The sequence below is a fragment of the Convolutriloba macropyga genome, chromosome 2 (genome assembly GCF_964194025.1).
Source record: "Convolutriloba macropyga chromosome 2, txConMacr16.3, whole genome shotgun sequence".
NCBI lineage: Eukaryota > Metazoa > Xenacoelomorpha > Acoela > Convolutidae > Convolutriloba > Convolutriloba macropyga.
In genome coordinates, this window is record NC_134469.1 from 46,591,144 (window position 1) to 46,615,823 (window position 24,680).

Below are 24,680 nucleotides of genomic sequence, written 5' to 3' on the forward strand. Positions count from 1 at the left end.
TTTTTGGGTTTTATTGATATATCTGCGAACGAGCTCTGCTCGTGGTAAACCAAGCAGGTTGGTATGCCAGGGACGGAGTCCATTCCCTGATATTTTAGATTTAGACCTTTTTTCTTAGTTAATGCCAGATTTAGAATAAATAATAAGCTGGTTTTTTATTCAAGTTACACTGAAAAACACTAATCACTGTGTTTTCACCGATCTCAGTGTGTTTTGACTGTATACCCATCACAGTGTGTCCCATATACAGTCTCACAGCAGGGATCAAACTTTTTAAGAAATGTGAATTTGTTTACGTGCTTGTTACACGGTCTCACTAGTTTCATACTAGTATCTGGGGATGTCCACTGGAGTCAGTGGGGATAGAACCCAAACTATCCGTCTGATAACGATTAATTACCAGCTTAACTTGACACTAGTGGTTTGCACCAAATAAGACAAGAAATGATAGATTGAAAATATAAAGAAGTGAATATAGAGAGAATGTATAGTAGTGGATAAAACAAGAAATCAACAAGTAGTAAAATTTGGCCCTATTCCACATGCGCGATTAGCGTTTGGAGAACAGGCCAAATTTTGCTGGTGGTTGATTTCCTTGTCTTATCCACTACTTGATCTTTATGAGTGCACTCTGTATATGAGCAACAGCTGAAGAAATTGCTAATAGATTTTTTTCCAGGCTTGTTGGATTAATAGCCCGAGTTGACCAAAACCATCTCTTTCCGATAACGCTTACCCGGGTCGAGAAAATTTATGTAAGAAATGCGCTGATTTTTCGAAAAGTTCAGCGCAAAAACCTTACATAAAAATGCGCTGAAATGTGCTAAAATGCGCTGAAACTTTGCAAGAAACGCGCTGAAAACCACTGAGTTTTCAAAAAATTGCTAGCTCTGAGAATCGAACTCTGCTAAGACAACTTAGGAAGAAATGCGCTGAAAATTCAGCGCATTTCTTACATATTTTCAGAGCTTTTCAGCGCATTTTTTAAGAAAAAGTTAATTGTTATGTAAGTACAACTAAATGGTTCGAAATGGAGGAATCGTTGTCAAAAAGCGTTTAAATCCACTAAATAATTTTAAGAAATGCGCTGAAATTTGAATACATTACTTATAAAGTTTCAGCGCATTTCAGCGCAAAATTATGTAAGATTTTTGCGCCGAAAATTTTGAAAAATTAGCGCGTTTCAGCTCATTTCAGCGCATTCAACTCATTTCTTACATAATTTTATCATATTCAGCGCACTTCTTACAAAATAATGCGCTGAAACGGCGCTGACATCTCGACCAGGGTATGATTTTTCCCTACAATTATTTCTTGTACTGCTGGTTTTTCAGTTCGGTTGTTACTATAGATGAACTAATGCATCTTTCAGTCGTTTCATAGCTTTGTTCAAAAAGTTTAGTGTTTATTGAAAATTTTGCATGATATACCCTACAACAGAAATCATTCGTCGCAAAGTTTTCAAAGTGCGAGGCTTCCGCTTAAGATAGTGCAGACGCTCTCTGAAGCCATTATGACATCTCTTTCAATATTACAAATAGAAGTATTTCACATTAATGGTTTTTATCAATTAAGAATCATTTGCTATTGTGCCTACACAATTGTAATATCTGAGATAAAATAAAACGAATCATATTGCGTGTTATATTCAAATTGTTCTCATTTAACTGTGCAATAAATGTTGCGGCTGCCTCTAAGAAAATCCTGCGTATATCCACTCTGTTATTGGCTGTACACGTTTGACTGCGCAAACATCATTCGAATGCCATGCCTAATTTCACTTCTGGAATTGATCTCAGTTCTCAATGATCTAAGTTATTCCATTGCTCCTTTTGGGTCAACAGTTTCTTTCAATTATTATCTTTTTATCTCCCTATTGAGAATATTTGCAATAAACAAATCTCCTACGATGGAATCTTCTTTATCTTATTGTCACAATTATCAGCGACTTCTTTGAGACTAGCCAAGAATTTCAGCTGACTCAACTTTTAGATGTTTTTTTTTATCAGAAACTGATATCAGTAAAAAGTGATGTTCCAATGTTAAACAGATGCCCATGCATAGCGTCCCAAAATTGAAAGTGCTCGTCCTATACGGAGAAAAAAAAACCCTTATACGGAGAAAAAAAATTCTGACCACACAATTTTCATGATTCATCTAAACAAACTCATCTAAACAAACTACTGACACACTTATTTCTACATGCAACTTTCAATTGTGTACTGTGCAGCTGTCGTTCGTTTTCTGCAACTGCACTTCAATTACCAATTTGTGCTTGTGTACGGGTTCAATAGACAATAACAATCTGGCCTGAGAAGAGCTTACAGAAGAAAAGTTTACAGAATTGAATTGTGCGACTTGTCGAGAAAACAAAAGGTTGAGAGAATGAAGCCGCTTCATTAAGAGACCTGAACAACTGTTGAAAATTAAGTATGAAAGAAAATTTTCTTGGGAACCAAAAAGACAAACAAATGAAATGAATTAAGATAATGTCATCCTCGGGGGAATGAAATGTTGGCAATATAGTTTTTTCGAAAACCACACAAGGAATGTTTTGTTTTGATGACTTTGTGAACCCGTCTGAAGTGCAGGCTAAACAAAAGATATCAATTTAAGGCTTTTTAAACTTTTCCTCGAAACCTTAAAAGCATTGTGTTCATCCTCAGAAGCTAAAATGTTGGGTTAATGATGCTAATTTTAATGTAAACTGGAATTTCTTTAATTGAGCCTTGATTTGTGCCCAAAAACAGTTTTTGATTATGAGTACATGACAAGAATAAAACTAGCTTTGATGTAGCTGAGCGCCCATCAAAATACCTAATTATACCACATATTTGCGAAATGGATAGATTGGCAAATCATTTATCTCAATATATAAAAAAAGTCATGCCTTCTCAGATACAAATCGGGTTAAATTAGCTAAAACGGAAAATGATTTGATTCAAGAAGCGTCTTATGAAAAGCTGAAAAATAAAGCCCTCTTTCGGAGTTTTAAGTGATTCTGTCAGCAGTTCTCAGGTCTCTACTTCGAGCAAACGTGAACAAATAGAGCTGAAACTATCATATTTGACACCTTTTTTAATGAAATCTGAAATTTGAAAAAAAAAGTTTGCAAAAATGTTTGCAAAAAAACTTGGATCAAAGCTTTTAGCAACCCTCTTCTATCTTAGGAGGTAAAAGCACGAGCACTGTTGTACACAATCTAAAAAGAAAGCAAAGTTATTGAAGATTATAATCTCTATAAACCGCCGTTGAAAACAAAATTCAAATAAATTTTAATTCTGTTTTTGAGGCTGGACGGGCTTTTTAATGATAACACTCACAACTCTCTACTATGAATATATCAATTGACTGATAATGAAAAATCTTATTTAAGTATATAGTTCCTCCCTCTCACTAAATTGGGGTCAGAACAAAAAGCCTCCGATCGCAGAGTTATGGTTTGGCCTTGAGACTTTCTCTCAACATATGGACCGCTTTTTTGTAAATCGTAGAGGAAATTAGTAACTCAACTTAATACACTTTTTTAATTTATAGCATTAACAAGAGGATTTATACGAGAAAAAACAGACATTTTTCCTTGTTGTTTTTTACCATGAAGAGTACTCATTTTATTCAATCGTTTTTCTTCTTTATTTGAGGATAACTTTTTCTCATTAATAAAAAACAATTTCAGAATCCACTGTTTTCCGCCCAAAAAAAACATACAGGTGACCAAATGCTTCCAAAACTTCCAAAGTTTAATATACAAGTTAACCCAAACACAAGCTTGCAAGATATCATTTTTTTGAAATTTTTGTCAAAATACACAATTCACAATAATCCAAAATACATTATCAAAAACTTACTACTATCAGTAGACATGATTAATTTATTCTATAAACCCTGATTATTTTTATCTAAAAATTATGCTATCAATAATCCTGATTTATTCCTTTCATTTTAAAATTGCTCCAGCCAATATATTCCTAAAATATATCTTAAAACGCTACCAATAAGGCTGCTTATTTTATATCATGCAGCCAATATTTTTACCCTATAAAAATATGTATTAGAAATTATGCTACCCAAAATCATGCTCCGTCATATGAAGAAACTCAAAAATTCTAGCGTACGTGACCTTTTTTTACTGACGTTACACAGTGGTCTTTTGTACTTGAAGTCAGGGGTCAATCAAGAGTTATTATAGACTTTTGAGTTGAGAAGTGTCGTTTTATGGGTCGAGAAATAATACTTCCATAGCTGAGCTAAGGGCAATTTATACTTTGGGCTTTTTTTCATGGGTCGGGCAAAAGTATTTTCAACGCCCAACTTTTTCAAAAATCTGGAAAGTTTCTTATTATTTAGTGTTTTGCTTCTTTCTATACTGAAGCAGCTACGCAATTAGCAATCCAACGGACGAGACAATTGCAATGTTGACAAGTTAATTCAAAATTATAAAAAAAATTTTAAAATAAATCAGTTGTCGCTATATTGCTATCTTATTTGCTTGTGTGAAAATAAGTAGCTTAATTCTGATGCAGAATTAAAGAAACGCAAATTTTTGATTGATTAGCGGTTCTTCAGAAATGCAATAGATAACGTATACTTTTTGAATACGATGTAAAAAGGTGATAAAAACTATAAGTAAGTTTTGACGCAAGATTGCAGACTCGTGAAAACTTTCCATAGACTAGTTAATTGACAACAGCTCTGCCCAATTTTTGTAATGCACTTTTTCGAGTCGCGAAGAGTCGAGCATAAAAATTTGGCTCGAGCAAAAGTCCACCTTGAACAACATATGCCGAGCTGTTCCCTGAAGTCGAGCGAAAGGCAATTAGGCTACTCAGGCCGAGCACGGTTTTTCAGACCACACCTTGGCTGAGAATGGTCTTTTCAAAAGTCGAGGTATAAATCTGTGTACCAATAATCCTGATTATTTAAGTCTAAAAAATCTTGCTACCAATAAATTAGGGACATCCTTGATGAGTTGAACTGCTCTCTGATTGTTCCTTTCAGGTGTGCTTTGTGAAATTGTATTTATAATTTGTTACCACATTTGTAAACTTGATGAATGAATTCAAACCAATAAATAAGTTTCCTTTCGAAAATAGAGTTGGATTGAAAGAATTATTAAAGGAGCGATAAACCATAGAAGTATAATAATAACTTCCATCTTCAATCTTTAGTTCGCCATTCTACATGTTTGGGAGAGGGGTGGCAGTGGTGCGAGACAGAGTTTGGGAGAGAGTGTGAGGATGTGAGCCAGGGATTCAAGTGCAGTGATAACTGCACCCAGGGCAGAGAGCCAGACCCCGCTGATGCTACTATTTGCAGACGTAAGACAAGCAGACAAGTTACCCGGAGCCTATTCCCATAGTATATCAGTATTGATTCATCAAATCATACTGTCTCATCGTGAAATCACTTCTGACAACAGTATAGTAGAACTCTAGAGCTCTTTTATTATCATTCTTTGAGCCAAAAATAAACAACTAGTACTTTAATTCATTCAATTAACCACCCCTGTTTGTTTTATACACCTCCTCCCCCTCCTCGCCGCTGAACTTAACAGTATGTTACACTTAAAGTGCCTGGGCTTTAAAAATTAAAGAGCCAACAAGCCTCACGGACGCCTGAATGTTAATCTTGAAATTCTCTTCAATTTATTTACCGCAAAATCAATTCGTTGAATCTAATACGATATATGAATGATAAATCAGTCGGCAATCTTTGAGAACTGTATTAGCTCCCAAACAGCGATTATATTGTTTCAGTGATAATTACGTACGACTGGGGTTTGTGGTCTGCAGACGTTGCGATGTTACAAAACACAGCCTATGTTCTCCAAAAAGTAAAAACGCGATCATGCTTATCATCAGTCGGGGTAGTTGTTCAACCTTCCTCGTGTAATGGCAGTGACACTATGCTGGTCGAGTCGTATGTCAAAGGTCACATCCCGATGACTTATTGGGACTCGAGAGATAAGTGCTTATCACTGGGTGGTCGGATGTTTGATGACGTCACAGTGAACGACTCCAAAGTGGCAGAACTGTTTCACGGACTAGACAAGAGGGATCTGTTTTCTTTCAAATGGATATGTATTCCAACTGGATATGTATGATCGCTGTTTTGATCTACACAGCCTGTAGCATTAATAAGATGCGAAAACTATTAAAAACAGTTGTCTGGATTTAAAAGTTTACCAAAAAGTTGCCTAAGAACAGCCCATCTTATACCGAATTAGTTGTGCTTGTGGTTTCTGGGTTGAACCAGAACATCCTTAGGAACAGCAGCCTGTCCGCAGTCTCCCCTTTTTGCACCATTCTCCACTTTTCAGACTGGTCTTTTTATGAGCACTATTGCTCTTTTTGGTGATTATAACCACTTTCTTTGCATCTCAGAAAGTCGCTTGGTGCCATGATTGCAGCCAAGATTGATCAGGGTAAGGTCAACTTGAAGCTATGATCCTCAAAATGACAGATTCGCAGAGGAAAAAGATCGAACCCTCAATCTCTGTCGTGTGAGTAGTCGTGTCACTCCTTACCTCAAGGCTATCACACCATATAAAATTCTATGTCGACATAGTGAATCAGCCAATCAGAACACGCCAGCTGGCAAGCTGGCAAAAAGTATAAACCGAGGATACAATCCACCGGCTGGCGATTCAAGCCCAGCAGCAGAAGAACAGCCGCCAACAAAAACAACAAGCTCAGCTGAGCGCGGTGGCTAAATGCTTAGCGATATATCTCGAGCAGTAAGAGCTAATGCTTAGCTTATTTCCTCTCATTATTAGAACATATAATTATGCGCTATTTTACACAGTGATGCCTTTAACTAAGTACAAATTTCGAATTCAACATTCTATAGTCCACGCATATTTCTAATCTAAAACTGGCTCCTTTATATGAAACTATCACAGTCGAATAAACTATTATGGTAATTAATTCAATGCTAACAAGGTGGTGTATTTGGGTCTATTGTTTCGAAACCCCCAACCACCACTCCCAGTGCTTAAAGGATGAAACTGGGATTTTTCTGAGGGTTTTTTTCCTAAAACTGGCTTTGTTTTACGATTTTCTGCGTGTAAATGGAAACAGATCCAATCTTAAAGGTATCAAATATGGATCGGAGTTTACTCGCCAGCTTACAGCTCAGGCAAGTGGCTAATGGCGGCTACCGATGAAGAAATATCAGCCGGATCTATCCATTGGAAAAGTTCTGAGCCTAATGGGGACAAAACCAGAGACAGGATGGTCAGAGTGTCCACAAAAAATGAATTCTATGACACACCACCTGAGCTCTTGCACTTAACTGTATGCACTCTAGTTGAATTATCTGATTGAACTCAGGCTGCAAGTTGTTGTACAATAGCCCAGTTTGTTATATAAATACAATCTTTTCTGTTTGTGACTCAAGCAACCCCCTCCCCGGAGTTACAGAGCACTTGCAGTTACCCTCAAAATCATTAAGCAAAATACGGCAATTTGACAGGTTCTCTTGGTGGTTGCAACAAAAATATGGTAAGCTTGGAGGGGGGGGGGGGGCAGACACAAACGGCAGAGAACCTCCGAACTTTACAAAGTGCCTACTTGTGAGAGACTAATTGATAGCATATTGAAAACAATGGTTCCGAATTGACTTGTTCGTTTGATGTTATTTTCTGGCAACTGAAGTTACGATCTGAAAGTTAACGATATCGTAGATCAAAATGCGCTCTGGAGAAACAATATATGAATGCAAACGGATAAATGTAGGCGTATGTTACAGATTGCCGAGATTATCTTGTTGAATGCGTTTCTTCATTTTGACTACTTGAAATCATAACTCTTATAAGTCCCTGTAAGCTGTTAACAAGTATCATAGGAACGAATGAGTAAAAGGTTGATGATTTTCAATATAGGATTATCGCTCATGTGGAGTTAGATTTTACCTCTACAACATAATTGACTTTCTTATGTGAAGATGCTAATTTATTATTATAATACAACAATGTTTGATGCAATACATTTCTCACCTCTCAGTGCACATAACAGAAAAATAGATTGAAAATGTGTATCTGTAGGTTTATATGGAGATGTAAATCCGTAACCAATGAGCTCAAACAATAGCGATTGATAGTTTATGCATAAAAAATTTTTTGAGGTTAAATGAGAATTAGGTAATCTACTTAGCTGGGAGCAAATGAAAACTGTCGGAAGCAAATGAAACTAAAGACAGCAAAACAAGCAATTAAGCTGATTAAGTGCAGGAAAGCGTGCAATGAGAAACTAGAGCGAAAAGATTCAGTTGATACTGTTTTACCCTGACCTCTTGGAAGTATTAAATATTCTACTAAAGATTGAACGATTTAGCATGCACTAATTGAGATTGTGAAACTGTAACGGCTGCTCTCCTATCAAAGTCAAGGAAAACTTTACACCGCCCAGTTCGTTTCAGCGGTTTCAAATCTGTCCGGATATTGTGTTTTTTGCAGTTAACTTTTGTGAACTGTTTTATCCGCTATACTGTAGATTACCGTTGCATTACTTGTTGCTCAATTACTCCTGATAACTAATCGCTCAGCTTTGCTGAATAACAAACTTGTTTCTCTCAGAATAACAAAATAATTCGAATTGAAACAATCAAATTTTGTTGAGTTTTTGTTAATAACTCAAGTTATAAACCCAATTTAGGAATTCCCGTTCCTACAAATTGTAGCCCTATAGCTTGGCTATAACTATGCAAAGTTTCAACCTGCTGCAGTAAGCAGTTGTAAAACAGTAGGTCTTAACAATTGGAAATCTGACAATAATAATATTTTCTAACTTTAATGTTAGCATGTCTCTCTATTGGTTTCAATAACACCAATGTTGAACTAGAATCGGCTTCGTTAAAGCCAGTAAGAGAAACTGACTTTATGCTTTGCACAAAGTTTCTCTTACTTAGGAACTTCGTTCCTCAGAAAGAAAGTTTTGAGAATATCAAAGTTAATTCTCTTTTCACAAGTCAAAGTAAAGTTGAAACTGTACAATCACTAATATGATCTACAGAAACAAGACACGATAACAAGTAATTTACCGCTCAAGAAAGCGTGCTTCAATACGCACTGTATGTCAGTTTGATATAACCAAATTTATGAGTTTCAACTGATTTTTGGTAGTTTTTCAAGCTCTATTTATACTGCCGTACATGTCAAAATTGCATCTCTGATTGGTGGTAGATTACTATGTCGTAAGATTCTCTGAATGCATTGAAGTTGGGGTTCGGGATACCTTATACGGTGCCCCGCACTCTCTGAATTAGTATAAAAATCGCAAAATTCATCGAATCTGGCTTACCAGGTTGGGTATCTCTTGCTCCGTTTGAGCTAAATTTGTGCGATTGTGAACACTTGAATACGTGGCAATAATTGCGTAATTAAAGTTTGAGTTTCTGTTTCACTTCATATATGACGATTACGTACTAATAATAGTTGCTAAATATAAATGTTGAACAAAATGAACAAATCCGTTTGGCTCGATAGAATGTAGCATTAAATTTCGCTTGTCACATTATTCTAGCTTTAAGGCTTGAAATGACCTTGAAGTGCTATTCAATTTGATTTCTGAGTTGTTAAGCTCAGCCGCGCCCTGTTTTCCATCGCGAAAACATCTTTTCCAGGTAGTACTGGGGCGAGCTTCACTACTGGTCTCTTGTACACTCCGTCGTTCGTTCGAACTATAGCTGACCGAATCACACCGTAAGACCCATCGATGGTCTCAGTAACTCGACCTAGGTTGTAATATCCACGCTTATCGCTGTCTTCGATCAACCAAACGAGATCGCCTTCTTTAAGGGTTTCGTTCGACGTAGATCGCCATTTTTGTCGATTACTCAGAGTTGGCAGATATTCTTTACGAAATCTGTCCCATATGAGATTTGCATAGGCTTGTGTCTGTCGAAAGAGCTTTCGATGATCGACAAATTCTTCTGCGCATGGTAGGTAGGGTAAGCAAACGTTCTTGTTGCCAAGCAAGAAGTGATTGGGGGTCAATGCTTCTAAGTCATTAACATCTGAACTGACTGGAGTCAAAGGTCTTGCGTTCAACGTCTGCTCAACAATACACATCGTTGTTGAAAGAACGTCCTCGGTGACTGATCTGTTCCCCAATACTGCATACATTGCTTTCTTGCAACTTCTCACCAACCGCTCCCATACTCCTCCAAAGTGGGGTGCTGCGGGTGGATTGAACTTCCATCTGATTCCTCGTTGAATTAGATGTTCTTGGATCCCTTCTTTGTTCCATGCCGCAACGTACTCTGCAAACTCTCTTTCAGCTCCAACAAAGTTTGTTCCGTTGTCACTGACGATTGTACTTGGTTTGCCTCTTCGGGCAATAAATCTCATTATTGCATTGAGACAACTGTCTGTGTCTAACTTGGGTACCACTTCTATATGCACCGCTCTCATAGTTAGACAAGTAAATAGACAACACCATCGCTTTTCATTTCTTCGCCCAATCTTCACAATGAAAGGGCCAAAATAGTCGACTCCAACATTTGTAAAGGCTGTTGAAGCATCTAACCGCTCTTCGGGTAGATCTGCCATGACTGGTGCTATCGTTTGTGCTCTGCCTTTTCTGCAGGTAACGCACTTGTTCTTGATTGATCTTATGGCGTTCCGTATGCCCAGTATCCACATCTTCTGCTGAACAATGTTTCTCACATGCTCAGTGCCTTCGTGTTGATTGTCCTTGTGCTCGTTTCGCAAGAATAATTCAACCGCATGATGTTTCCAATGTAGCAAAATTGGATGCTTTGCATTGAAGTCCAATTGACTTTTGCCTATTCTGCCTTTGGCTCGAATAAGTCCTTCTTCATCCAGGAATGGTGAGAATTGTAGGATTTTGCTGCCTTTTGGAATTTCCTTTTCAACTTTGAGAGATTTCATCTCTTCACCAAACGGTTCTTGTTGTAGTAACTTGAAGATTGTTGCTTTTGCTTTTTCTCTTTCTTCAATGCTGACTACGAGTGTTGCTGGTCTGTGTTTGTTCAATGCTCGCTGTACGTATGCCACTGTATTTACTAGTCTGTTGAAGTTACTGAATCGTTCCCACTGGATAACAGCTTTCTTCTCTTCAGCCTGTATCATGAATACTGATGAGGGTATATTCTCTTCATCTGATGCAAATATTAGGTTCACTTGCTCTGGCCACTCGCTTTCTGGTCGTTTTAACCAGGCCGGCCCAGTGAGCCACTCACTTCTCTTGAGTTCTTCAATGTTGATTGCTCTGGTGCCAATGTCCGCTGGGTTGTTGATACCGCTCACATGTTTCCACTGCGAAACATCGGTTGTATCTAGTATCTCAGCCACTCGATTGGCCACAAACACTTGTTGTTTGCGATGGGAACTGTGTATCCACTGCAATACCGTAGTTGAGTCTGACCAAAAACTGCAACTATTTATCTTCATTTCATGTTCCTTGACTATCTGTTCTTTCAACCTCACTGCCATGACTGCCGCTTGTAATTCCAATCGCGGTATTGAAAGATGCCTCATCGGTGCTACTCTGCTTTTTCCAATGACAAATGCTAAGTCAGCTGAGTATTCTTTTGGTTGTGAACGTAGATAGGCCACTGCACACATCGTGTCTTCAGATGCGTCAGCAAACACTTGAAGGTTCGGTTTTGTCCCTCTCTCTGTTGAAGTATCTTCTATCGATGCTGGTTTCAGCCACTATTGGAAGTTGTTCTTTCCATCTCAGGAATTCTTCTTTTTCACTAGGCTCCACTTCGTTGTCCCAATGTTGTCCATTCTTAGTCCAGATGCCTTTCAGAAGTCGTCTCATATGAACACTGAACGGAGCAAACAATCCGATCGGGTCGAATACTGAAGATACCAGTGACAGAATCTTCCTCTGGGTTATAGGTGGTTCAACTTCCTTGTGTGTACCTCTGCATACTTGAAGACTGTCATCAGTAACGGTCCATTGTAGTCCTAGCACTGAAGATCCCTCCGTATTGGGTTCCACTTCGACTTGCTTCGTGTTGCTGATTGACTTCAAGTCTTCTGGGATTGCTTTGGTAACTGCATCATTGTTGCTTATCCACTTCTTCAGTTCAAATCCATGTTGTGAGAGAAGAGGTTGTAGTTGGTTGAAGACTTCAATTGCTTCTTCCGGGGTTTCTACTGATTTGATGAAATCATCCATGTAGAAGTTGTTTTGTATCGCCTTGGTTGCTATTGGATACTCTTTTTCGTTGTCCAGTCCCACTCGCTTGAGAGCATAGTTCGCGCAAGTTGGAGAACTCTTAGCTCCAAATACGTGACGCTGATATTCGTATATCTGAACAGGTTCGTTAGTTCTTGGACGCCATAAAAACCTCAAGCAACTTCTATCCTGTTCGGGAACTTGCACTTGTAGAAACATCGATTCGATGTCGGCGGTTAGGGCTATTGGTCCTTCACGGAATCTGAATATTGTTCCAATCAACCCATGTAGCAGATCAGGTCCTGCTAGTAGCTTATCATTCAGGCCTACTTCTTTGTGCTTGGATGCGGCATTGCAAACACGTCTTACTTTGCCAGGCTTGTTCGGGTTTAGCACTGGATGGTGTGGCAAATACCATTCTTTCCCGAAGGTGCCTTTCACTTCGGACTCGTCCAATATCTTTACGAAACCTTTTTCTACGTCTGTATCTATTGACTGTTGATACAAATTCTTCAGGTTTGGGTCCCTTTGGAATCTTCGCTCCAGTGAGTAAAGCTGACCCAAGGCTGAGCTGTAATTGTTCGGTAGGTTTGGCTCTGGTTCACTCCACAGCATTCCCACTTCGTACCGCTCGCCTGTGAACTTTGTCGTACTCTCTAGCATCTTTTGTGCCTGCAGTTCCCTTTTTGACTGACTGACGACGTTGATTTTGGAAGCATAGGTTTCTATGTCCCACCAGGTTTGGATATTCTCAGCCACTTTCACATCTTCAGTGAAGGCGAAATGACAAACATTTTGTCTTCTTTTGCCCGTCATGGGTCCACTGACTACCCATCCTAGCTCTGTTAGAACGGCGAAAGGTTCACTTCGTGTTCCTCTCTTGTAGTCCAATGGTCGTTGTAGCTCATAAGCATCTTGACCAAGGATGATGCCAACTTCCATCAAGTTGAAGCTTTTGTTGGGTAAAACACTCAAGTGGTTGAAGCTTTGCTTCAGCTTGTTGTAGTTGTAGTTTGTGTTTCCCAAGGAGATTGACGGGTGTGCAAACGCTTCGATTGAATGCACCTTTGAATGTAGTCCCTTTATTTTGAGAGGAACCCTTTCTGTCTTCAGATCCTTCGTTCCGTGTATGCCAGCTATGTTGAGCGTCACATCGGTGCCTTGGGCTCGTAACTTCTCTTGCACACTTTGATCGATGAATGAAACCGTTGATCCACTATCGAGGAAAGCATATGTGTTCAGCCTGTTGCCACCGCTCTGTATTGAGACAGGAACTATCTGAAGAAAGCTAGTAACTTCGTTACTCTGGTTTATTGTTGCTGCGCTTACGTTGACTACGTGATTGCCCTCGTCCATTTGGTTTTCTGAGTGCAGCAATCGGTTGTGCTTCTTGATGCATCCATTGATGCCGCACGCATTGACTTTACAATCTTTGATTGCATATCCTTTGCCTAGACATCCGTAACATAAGCGTTGCTTTCTCACTGCTGCGTACCGATCATTCACACTCATATCCCTGAATAATGGACAGTTCCATATTTTATGAGTGCCATCAGCTAGCGGACAGTGATCACTTTGCGTTTGCTTCGTTTCTTTCACGTTGGAACTTGCACTGAAGTTCGACGTTTTCGAGAACCGTTTGTCTCTATTTGTGCTTCTTCGGTCTTCTTCTCTTCGCTCTCCCTTGAAAGCTGAAAACCCTTCGTGCACGAATGCTATCCTAGATAGCCACTTCTCAAACATAATCAGATCAGGCCGATCTTCATCTTTATCATCAACATAGAACCACCACTTCTCTTTGAGAACTTGGGGTAGTTTATCTACTGCCATATAGAGTGTCGAGCTTGATTGCAGATCACCAATCTGCTTGTACTCTTTGAGCACATTCACAAAGTTCGAAACAATAACTGAGAAGGTGATCAGACCTGTTGAGTCGTGTGGTTTCACCTGACTTGCTTTGCGAAGACTCTCCAGTTGTGCATCAATGATCACATGAGGCCTTCCAAATTTCCTCTCCAGAATGCTCCATGCAGCACCATAGAATCGTCCAGAATAGCCCATTCCAGAGATTGCTGACCTTGCCTTGCTTGTCAGTAGAGTCTTCAGATGGCTCATCTTCTCTGAGTCTGGTATTGGTCGTTGATCCACTGTAGCGATGAACATACTAGACCACTCTGGCCATTCGAGAGGGTTTCCAGCAAAGCTGTTCAACTTCAGCTTTGGTAGGCTACTACTACCTGCGTACCCACTGTTGTATCGTAGTAAACCAGCTCTGGGGGATACGTCTCGGTCTTCAACACTTGAGGATCGGTCTCGTGAACTGCGATATCGTGAGAAGTGACTTTGCCTGTTCACTTCAGGGGTTACTTCGAAGCGAGCTGTTGATCGATCTGGTGTTAGAAGGTTGTCGATTCTGCTGGCCCAGTCAGAGACATCTCTTTTCTTGGGTGTCCAGTTGAAGGGTGATTTGTCTCGAGCACTGGTTGATTGGGAACGAACATCATCGTTCTCTAATGCTGTTCTCTTCACTTTGCGCTCTAGCTCACGCTCTTCCTCCAGCAGTTGATGCTTGGTTTCCAGTTCCTTCATTTGCATTTCCAGCTCTAGCCTCCTCCGCTCAAACCGTGCTTGTTCGAGTCGCATCTTGGTTTCGAATTCGATATCAAATTTCTTCATCCTTTCCTCTCGCCTTTGCTTTGCTGAAGATGTTTCCGAAACATTCTCCGTTTCTTGGCCACTTGCTGTTGCTCCATTTTGCACTGTTTGAGCAACTGGGTTGTCTGTTTGGTAGTTGTTGCTCTCGCTGTCGTTCACTGCTTGGGTTGCGTTGCTTTGCTCTGCATTCATTTCTGGTTGCGTGCCTTTGCTTATATATGCAAGCCAATGATAGTCCAAACTTGCTTTGCACTTCCTTGCTTCTTTCAGATGCTCTTCAACGAAATTAGCTTGATAGGGCACAAGCTTGTTTCGACGCTGCAGTTGCTTGGGTATTTCTTCCTCTAGAAGGTGAACAGTCTGTTGGTAGAGGACCTTTAGTTTGTTGGGTCGATCTGAATCTTCAATTATTTTGTAGCCAATCCCTGTTTTGGTGTTGACTTCTTCCAATAAATCTTGGAATTTCTTGTCGTACCTTTGAGCTGCTGATTGAAGCTCCTCTCTGCTGATTGTGTTAGGATTGCCTGATTGCCTTTTGCTTTGCTTGCTCCTTTTAAGCGAGGTTAGTTCTTCAACGTAATTTGTGAAGTGCACTCGCAACTTTCGCTCTGCCTCACTGGCGTTGCGCTGTTGATTTGTTTGATTCTCTTTGGGGGGTGCCTTCGGCACTCTCTTCATCAGATTGGACAGCAGTTTGCCTTCCACTGTCCGGGTCGGCGGACCAAATGTAACGGCTGCTCTCCTATCAAAGTCAAGGAAAACTTTACACCGCCCAGTTCGTTTCAGCGGTTTCAAATCTGTCCGGATATTGTGTTTTTTGCAGTTAACTTTTGTGAACTGTATTATCCGCTATACTGTAGATTACCGTTGCATTACTTGTTGCTCAATTACTCCTGATAACTAATCGCTCAGCGTTGCTGAATAACAAACTTGTTTCTCTCAGAATAACAAAATAATTCGAATTGAAACAATCAAATTTTGTTGAGTTTTTGTTAATAACTCAAGTTATAAACCCAATTTAGGAATTCCCGTTCCTACAAATTGTAGCCCTATAGCTTGGCTATAACTATGCAAAGTTTCAACCTGCTGCAGTAAGCAGTTGTAAAACAGTAGGTCTTAACAATTGGAAATCTGACAATAATAATATTTTCTAACTTTAATGTTAGCAAGTCTCTCTATTGGTTTCAATAACACCAATGTTGAACTAGAATCGGCTTCGTTAAAGCCAGTAAGAGAAACTGACTTTATGCTTTGCACAAAGTTTCTCTTACTTAGGAACTTCGTTCCTCAGAAAGAAAGTTTTGAGAATATCAAAGTTAATTCTCTTTTCACAAGTCAAAGTAAAGTTGAAACTGTACAATCACTAATATGATCTACAGAAACAAGACACGATAACAAGTAATTCACCGCTCAAGAAAGCGTGCTTCAATACGCACTGTATGTCAGTTTGATATAACCAAATTTATGAGTTTCAACTGATTTTTGGTAGTTTTTCAAGCTCTATTTATACTGCCGTACATGTCAAAATTGCATCTCTGATTGGTGGTAGATTACTATGTCTTAAGATTCTCTGAATGCACTGAAGTTGGGGTTCGGGATACCTTATACGGTGCCCCGCACTCTCTGAATTAGTATAAAAATCGCAAAATTCATCGAATCTGGCTTACCAAGTTCAGTATCTCTTGCTCCGTTTGAGCTAAATTTGTGCGATTGTGAACACTTGAATACGTGGCAATAATTGCGTAATTAAAGTTTGAGTTTCTGTTTCACTTCATATATGACGATTACGTACTAATAATAGTTGCCAAATATAAATGTTGAACAAAATGAACAAATCCGTTTGGCTCGATAGAATGTAGCATTAAATTTCGCTTGTCACACTATTCTAGCTTTAAGGCTTGAAATGACCTTGAAGCGCTATTCAATTTGATTTCTGAGTTGTTAAGCTCAGCCGCAATAGAAACCATGGCGCACACTGTTATCATATGTATTTTTATCATAAAGACTGGAACTTCCTGAATTCTTTCGTTACCATAATTGGCTGTGACTAGCTGTGGCTAGATACTCATTGCCTTAATACGATTGTTATTTTGATGAAGTTAAAGATGAATTTTTTGAAGTTATTTTTGAAGAGTTTCAACGATCCTCCAAGCGTATCTAGAATGCGTATCTTTGAGTCTGGTTTTTTCATTAATCGGTCTGTGTTTTGGTTTGATGTTTCGACTAGACGACTTTTTAAATTTATATTTTTTATGCCGATCAAATCCAATTTAACTGGGAACGTATATGAAAAGCCATTAGTGTTTCTAATCAAATGAAAGCCACTAAATAACATCAACCAAAATAAAGCTTATTATTTATCAGTCAAAAATATGGCATTATTTGCTAATTAATACAGTAATAGCTGCATTGTGAATGAGTTTATTTTCAACGCTCTGTGTACAAAATTTTAGTGACATAAAGCGCTCCATTTGCTGAAAATGTAAGCATTTCAGTTTTCACAGCTCTGATCTCACTTCTTTGAAATTGTACTTCCTGAAGTCCGAAATTAATCAAAATTGAACGGAGCATTCACTAATCAACTTTATACTTACTGGAAAAAGAGCGACCTTTTTCGGTATCAAGATGCTATTTTCTTGTTTTTTAGCCAAAAAAGACAAAAGTTGAAGAAGACTTTTTGCACTCTCAAGAATGAAAGGATTTTACGACCTTCTTTATCATTGTTTTCTTTTTAACAAAATAGTTTATATTTGTTCCGAAAAAGTAATGTTCTATCCTTACAATAAACAGTCACTATTGCGGTGGCTAGCTCAAACAATTTTCCATAAATAAGATTGAAACTAAAAGAGGAGCATGCATGCTCTTGAATAATTATTATCAGTTTGATTTGTGAGATTTTTTGTATCCTGAAATCAACAACCAATTCAAGCAAGGAGCTCCGGTGATCTAGAGCAAATACTAACATAAGATTCGTTATGACTTGTGAAAAACATTGCACTCCCACAATGGCGTGTTTAGGTTAAGTGGAAATGTTGCAATTGAAACGACAATTTTTGGAACGCTATTAAAACTGATTGGAATGTACCCTTAGGCAGAAAAAAAACTCAGAGGGAGAGTTTAAAATGGGCAGGACAGCAGTTCATCCAGTAGATAGCGGTAGAGTTTGGAGGATTGAAAATTGATTTGGTTAGTTGAAATTGCCATGTTAAATAAAGCCCTCAGGGAGCTTGAATTGAAACTTCTGCGTTTGCGATATAAGAGAATGAAATCTACGAAATTCAGTGGCATCCGGATTTCTCTGATAGTCGTAAGTAATATTTGGATTTACCTTTGAATAACTGGGTTCTATTTCAGACGATTTCATTTTAGCCTTCCGTTCTATTGACATAAAGTGAGACCGCATTCAAAAATATTCTCTTTTTCCTACCAAAATCTACTTATTGAATTTTATTGAGATTTATATAAGCTTTCGAGCGATATGTTTTACCACATTTGAGACAGAATTTCTTTAGTTTAGATTGAATACGTTCTTACTAACGAATGAGGGAGCCTTGGGCACAAACGTCTCGAACTAATTGTCAGGCAAAATTACTTTTTCTCAACGAACCTTTGAAAATTTAGCAGTTTCGAGCTAGAAGCTTTTAACGACAAAAATACAAAACTCTGCACTATAAAAGATTCTTTAATTGACATCAAAATCAGGAATATAAGATCTACTTTGGTGTGGGTGATGTGGTATAACAGCCAAAAGAAGATCAGATTACTATGACTTATCAAAACGAATTGAATGCATTTTAATAAGTACTATAAAATTATCGTTTTTAAAATTTGATCTGAGTGGTTGCAACTACCCCGTACGCCCACACACCTTCCGGTGTTTTTTCAAGTGGCGAGATTTCTTGCTGGGAGCTGTTCGTCCAACAATAAGCAATTATAATATACCGTTGATTAGGGCATGTTAATAGTGTAGGATGCAGGGAATTGTTATAACCAGATATTGTAAGTTAGATAATTTAGGTCAAGTTGCACAAGTTAATTAGGTGTTTGAAGTTAGCGTTCTTTCTTAAGGGGTTATTGTTTCGAAGGCGCCAGAGAGCGGAGCCGAGTGATATATCTTAAACAAACAAATTAATGAACAAAAGCATATTGAGCTGTCGATATATTTCATTTACTTATCAAAGTTGTATTTGTGCATCAGGCCAAAGTCGAAATGAGTGATTTAAATTTAGAAGCAAACTAGAGAGCGAACATTTGAAGTGAACTAGATATTTTGAACAGAATTGGAATTTCAATTTGAAGTAACTAAAATTGTGATTTCAAATTTGTAAAATAATTGACAACTTCAAACTTGGTACACTCAACTCTTTAGGTTATACTCATCATTGGACTCTGAAAATTTGTGGAGATGTTCCCATAGTGAGTGTCCATGTATAATAGGGATGTGAGGCCGGTTACACACTTTCGCTCTGTGTTAGTTAAGTAGATTTTTTTTTGACTTAAAGTAAATAAAAAGGCAACTTATCAGTTTTTCCAAATAACCTGGGTCTAAAAGTTGTCCGACCCCCCCCCCCACCGGTATGGGAATTATTTATTGGTTGATAACCAGTCAATGATGAGAGTCACCTCTAATGGTCTTCTATTGCGAGTATAATTTTCAGGCCAATCTGACCACCCAATCACTAGTTATGAACACCGGAAGTAGTGTGATTTGAAGGTTTTTAGGTATATTACTGTGAAATATGAGTGTTTGGATAAGAAATAATAGGATTAATCAGTTGTAATGTCATGCAAGTATGAGTTAATGTTTTTGCAGGATCTTGGGAAGAATTTAGGATGTAAAATGGCGGTTTTTGAGTATATTGGTAATTATCACAGGAATGTAGTTAACACCTAAATTGAAATAGTTTTTTCTCAAAAAGTTGAAGTCGGATTGACCTGAGAAATGGGGGATAGACTAATTTGGGCACGAGGAATCCAATTTTAATGCGAAATTAGAGCCCCCACCAACCTGCACGGAACTAGCGCACGCCCGTGCCGCGGAACGTAAAATTTGAGTATTGGTAGTAGACTTATAATTTTTGGTGTTAGTTTTACTTTTCAAGGGTTTTCGGTTGGTGATATTTTTAATCCCAGATTCTGACCGGAAGTCAGCGCTTCGGGACGACCCGAGTGCCGAAAATGGGAAATTGGCCTTTTTGAGCGGCCGAATGACTTTGAAATGGTATTATTATGATAACCTGAGACAGTTAGTGATAAAAACTAACCACCTCGGTCAATTTTGACGAACTCGGATTTTTCGGGTTTCGGCACCCCCGACTCGTTAAAAATTTTCAAATTGCAAACGACTTGCAACGGCTGATCCGTTGGTCATGAAACGTGTCAGGCAAGTTTGTGGCACCCTGTAGTTACTAGAAAATTTTAGCCGAAGACTTTTTGACCACTACTTCGAGAGTTGTTAAGTTTAGAATTCTGGGGTCATCCGGGAGGTCGATGAAAAGTGTGTGCATTCATTGCTCGTGTTCTACTGGGAAATAGGCCACAAAATTTTTGGGTAGGTGCAACTACAAGAGAACTTCCCATGACAATAATTAGTTTTTATCAACTTGACCCCTCATTTTGGACGGGTGACCTTCAGGAGACTCCTAGAGGTCAAATTATGGGCTTTTAGGAATATCAGATTTTTCGGCGGTTTTTAACTGGGGAATTGCATGAGTTGTTGAGAAAACTCGGAAAAACAATTGCTCTTAGCTTTGGGAATGACTTTTGATTATTTATTCAACACATAATTTTTGACAGTGATTGATTGCAGCTAGTTAATTTGATAGCGGAAATAGAGGAATAAGAACTTTTCAGAGCAACGTTCAACGTTTACTAGGCAAAAATGGATATACATGTCAAGTGCATATTTGAGATGAAGTGAAGTGGATTTGTTTTCATAAGAGTGCAAAGGTCGCGTACTTAAGATAAGGAGAAAATTGAACAATTGCTGGAAGCAATTGAATGACAGAGCCTAATTTGATATTGATTTGTTTGCATAGCAAACAGAGGCCTCCTACAGAATGTGAAAGATTTCAAGTGCAAGTTGCAACGTTTCCATAAGAGATTAAGGTTTGTTTGCTTAAGAAAAGAGCAGATTGGTTGAGTAAAAATGAAGTGAAACAGAGAAGTTTTGGCAGAGAGAAACGTTGGAGAATTCTTGGAGAATTCAGAAGTTTGAATACAGGAGAGATTTTTGCACAAGCGACAGAAAGTAGTTGATTTAGTTGGACTAAACTTTAAAAGATATTGAGAGTGAGATTCAACTCCGGAAGTTTGTAATTGCAAGACCAGTTGGGATACTGTGAGCGTTTTTGATTTAGTTAATTTGTGAAGTGAACCACGGATAATGGTATTATTATTGTAGTTACTATTATAAAATGTCTTGGATTTGTCTTTTTTATTGATTGGCAAGTAATCGTCTTACTTTTTTTGTCCATTTAACTAGAATTGATATTACGAGCCCCATTGTGAATTATTTTAATTCAAGGCAATCTAATTTGCAACAGCATACAAGAGTAGAAGATTGGAAATAGAAGAGTAACAAAGTAACGCTTGCTTCACCGATTCAAAACCTTTGGTTTATTTTATTTGATCGATCTTCTGGGCGACAGAATCCCCTAACAGTTGAGCCTAGCAGAAATTCAGAAGACGACAGTGGTTCTCCTGGGTGGGCTTCATTTCTTTGTTACTTTTTGCTGTGGATTATTTTGTGATTTTTTGGAGGGCGAGCGTATTTTTCGTCGGAGAAACTGCTAAGAGCACACCGAAAGTTGTCTTAATTTTGCGATTTGGTTACCAAGAGTTTGATTATGTTTAATTATCAATTGGTGAAGCGTTTTCCTTCCCCCGGCTACGAAGTTTGGGAAGATTGGCGTGAACATTATTTGAGCAATGGCATGAAGCTGGGATGGACGGAAGAAGAGATGATGAATTGGTTGCCTACAAAATTGTGTGGTTGGGCCTTGAATGCAGTAAGCGATTTAAAAAGAAGTTATTGGTGGTCGACTCCATGGAAGCAAGCATGGACACTGACAGAGACGCTGTATCAGTTTGACATACGATTGTCTGACAATCCACTTTTCTATGAGCAAAGCCACAATTTTTTGTTAGAGGGAAAGCGGGAAGTAGGCTGGAATTCATTGAAACCAGTGATACTTTGGATCAGAGAAAGCGACAACAGTGCTCTCAAAGGCAGGTGATTGATACATATAGAAGCGCTGACACTTTTTCAATAGATAGATTTCGGCAATCTGGCAAAAGTTCTGAAGTTTTTGACATTGGATCCCGCTGTGGTGTATCAAGAAGAAGGAGCTTTTAGTAAAGATCTGTTTGAAGAAGTGGAAGATACGAGAATTGCTGTGATTGGTTTTAGATTAAGAATTCCAGGTTACAGCGATGAAGTGCAAACTGGAACTGAGGTAGAGTTTACAGAGAGAGTTTGTGGTCAAATAAATCAAGAAATTTATAGATCAGTGCCAAGTGAATACGAAAACAATGGCATCAGAGAACTTCCGACAGGAGAGAACATCATTGAGTGGAGAGTTGAGTCTTGTGGACCAGATGAGCATCATGCTATGGGAGTGGATTTTGTACTGTCACCAGAGTCTGATGAGCTAAGCGATGAACAGTCGGAGGATGACTATTTTTTTGAAGATTATTTGGATACAGATTTTTCGGATGTAGAGGAATTTGATGAAAACGATGTGAGAAACGAGACAAGTTTTGCTGGGAGTTTGAACTCAGTAGCATGCGATAACGTAACTGCAATAGCAAGCAATTTTGGCGGTGGTGTCAAAGCTAGCAGAAACCATATGTTGGAAGCCTGGGGCTTGATAGAGTTAAAGACAGGAGGTTTGGACCAGAAGTTCTGCTATGCAACACACTTGGCTGATGAGACACAAATGTGTACAGCTGAGTACACTGTGAACACTTTGGAGCATTGGACAAGTTCAGGATGTATTGATCGGCAGTTGGTATCTGAAACACAGAAGGGTCAAAATGATAAGGCAGCAGGTGACCGGACTGATTTTGCACAGTTGGGAAAAGAGTTGGAGAAAAGAGTGCAATCGCAATTGAAAAAAAAAGCTTAATAGTAGTGTTTCGGTCAAACCAACGGATGAGCATCAAAGGGAAAGTGCTGGAATTGACGACACAGGGAAATTTGATCAGAAATCAATGGCTACAGTGTTGCACATTTGCGTTCGTGATGATCAACAGCCTAGGAGGGAGGACTCTAGTGGGTTTTTGATGGAAGTTGAGCTGAAAGTGGAGAGAAGGATTGCATCGCGATTTCCGGAGATTGCAGGGCTTTTGCTGAAGAACCGATCGTTGAACGGGAAAGAGAGGTGCAGCTGTTTGGAAGCATCAGGACAGCAGTCATGGCTCGATTACAGGAGAAATGGCAGCTACTTTGGAAGAAGAGGTGGACATCCATTCAAGCATCAAAGGAAGAGGTTTTTATGTACAAGTGCACGAGTGTATGATGAGAGGGACGTTGACAGCTAAGTTATTCAAGCCTTTTTACCCAATTGTTGCCTACATTGTATTAATCTATTTAATCGAGACAAGTTGATCAAGCACTATAGCCGTAGAGAAAAATTTTTTCTGAAGAGATGAATTAGGGAAATGTAAAGTTTTGGTAGATCTATTTTTAGGATTTGTCTTTTTTAGTGATTATGGGGTTTAGTGATTATGGGGTTCCCGGGGAGGATGTATGTCAGAGGCTATAGAGTTTGATCAGAAATCAATGTTGATGAATTAGGTAGAAGTTGTGAAAATGCGAAAGTGTTTTCAAATCTGATTTGATCAACCGCTATTCAAATTTTGGTGCAGTTAGTTTATATTAACCCGGAGCTAAACATAAATGGTTCACTTCACTAGATCGACTATGGTTAAAGTACGTGGAAGTAAGTTTATCGGGTCACAGGATAAGCTTTGCAATTATTCGGGAGAATAATAATCTAGGAGGGAGGAGTGTAGGATGCAGGGAATTGTTATAACCACAAGTTAATTATGTGTTTGAAGTTAGCGTTCTTTCTTATGGGGTTATTGTTTCGAAGGCGCCAGAGAGCGGAGCCGAGTGATATATCTTAAACAAACAAATTAATGAACAAAAGCATATTGAGCTGTCGATATATTTCGTTTACTTAGCAAAGTTGTATTTGTGCATCAGGACAAAGTCGAAATGAGTGATTTAAATTTAGAAGTAAACTAGAGAGCAAACATTTGAAGTGAACTAGATATTTTGAACAGAATTGGAATTTCAATTTGAAGTAACTAAAATTGTGATTTCAAATTTGTAAAATAATTGACAACATCAAACTTGGTACACTCACTCTTCATGAACAGTCGGAGGATGACTATTTTTTTGAAGATTATTTGGATACAGATTTTTCGGATGTAGAGGAATTTGATGAAAACGATGTGAGAAACGAGACAAGTTTTGCTGGGAGTTTGAACTCAGTAGCATGCGATAACGTAACTGCAATAGCAAGCAATTTTGGCGGTGGTGTCAAAGCTAGCAGAAACCATATGTTGGAAGCCTGGGGCTTGATAGAGTTAAAGACAGGAGGTTTGGACCAGAAGTTCTGCTATGCAACACACTTGGCTGATGAGACACAAATGTGTACAGCTGAGTACACTGTGAACACTTTGGAGCATTGGACAAGTTCAGGATGTATTGATCGGCAGTTGGTATCTGAAACACAGAAGGGTCAAAATGATAAGGCAGCAGGTGACCGGACTGATTTTGCACAGTTGGGAAAAGAGTTGGAGAAAAGAGTGCAATCGCAATTGAAAAAAAAAGCTTAATAGTAGTGTTTCGGTCAAACCAAC

General features: G+C 38.7%; 1 protein-coding gene across 1 annotated transcript in view; it reads left to right on the forward strand.

The window, feature by feature from the left end:
* The window catches only part of LOC142334917 (uncharacterized), a 67,927-nt gene extending 44,991 nt beyond the window's left edge, over positions 1 to 22,936 (forward strand). The window contains exons 2-4 of the mRNA XM_075383245.1: positions 5,169 to 5,318; positions 5,757 to 6,097; positions 22,082 to 22,936. Of these exons, the coding sequence (XP_075239360.1) occupies positions 5,169 to 5,318; positions 5,757 to 6,097; positions 22,082 to 22,936 (1,346 nt within the window). The remainder of the gene's footprint in view (positions 1 to 5,168; positions 5,319 to 5,756; positions 6,098 to 22,081) is intronic.
* Positions 22,937 to 24,680: the final 1,744 nt, after the last annotated feature.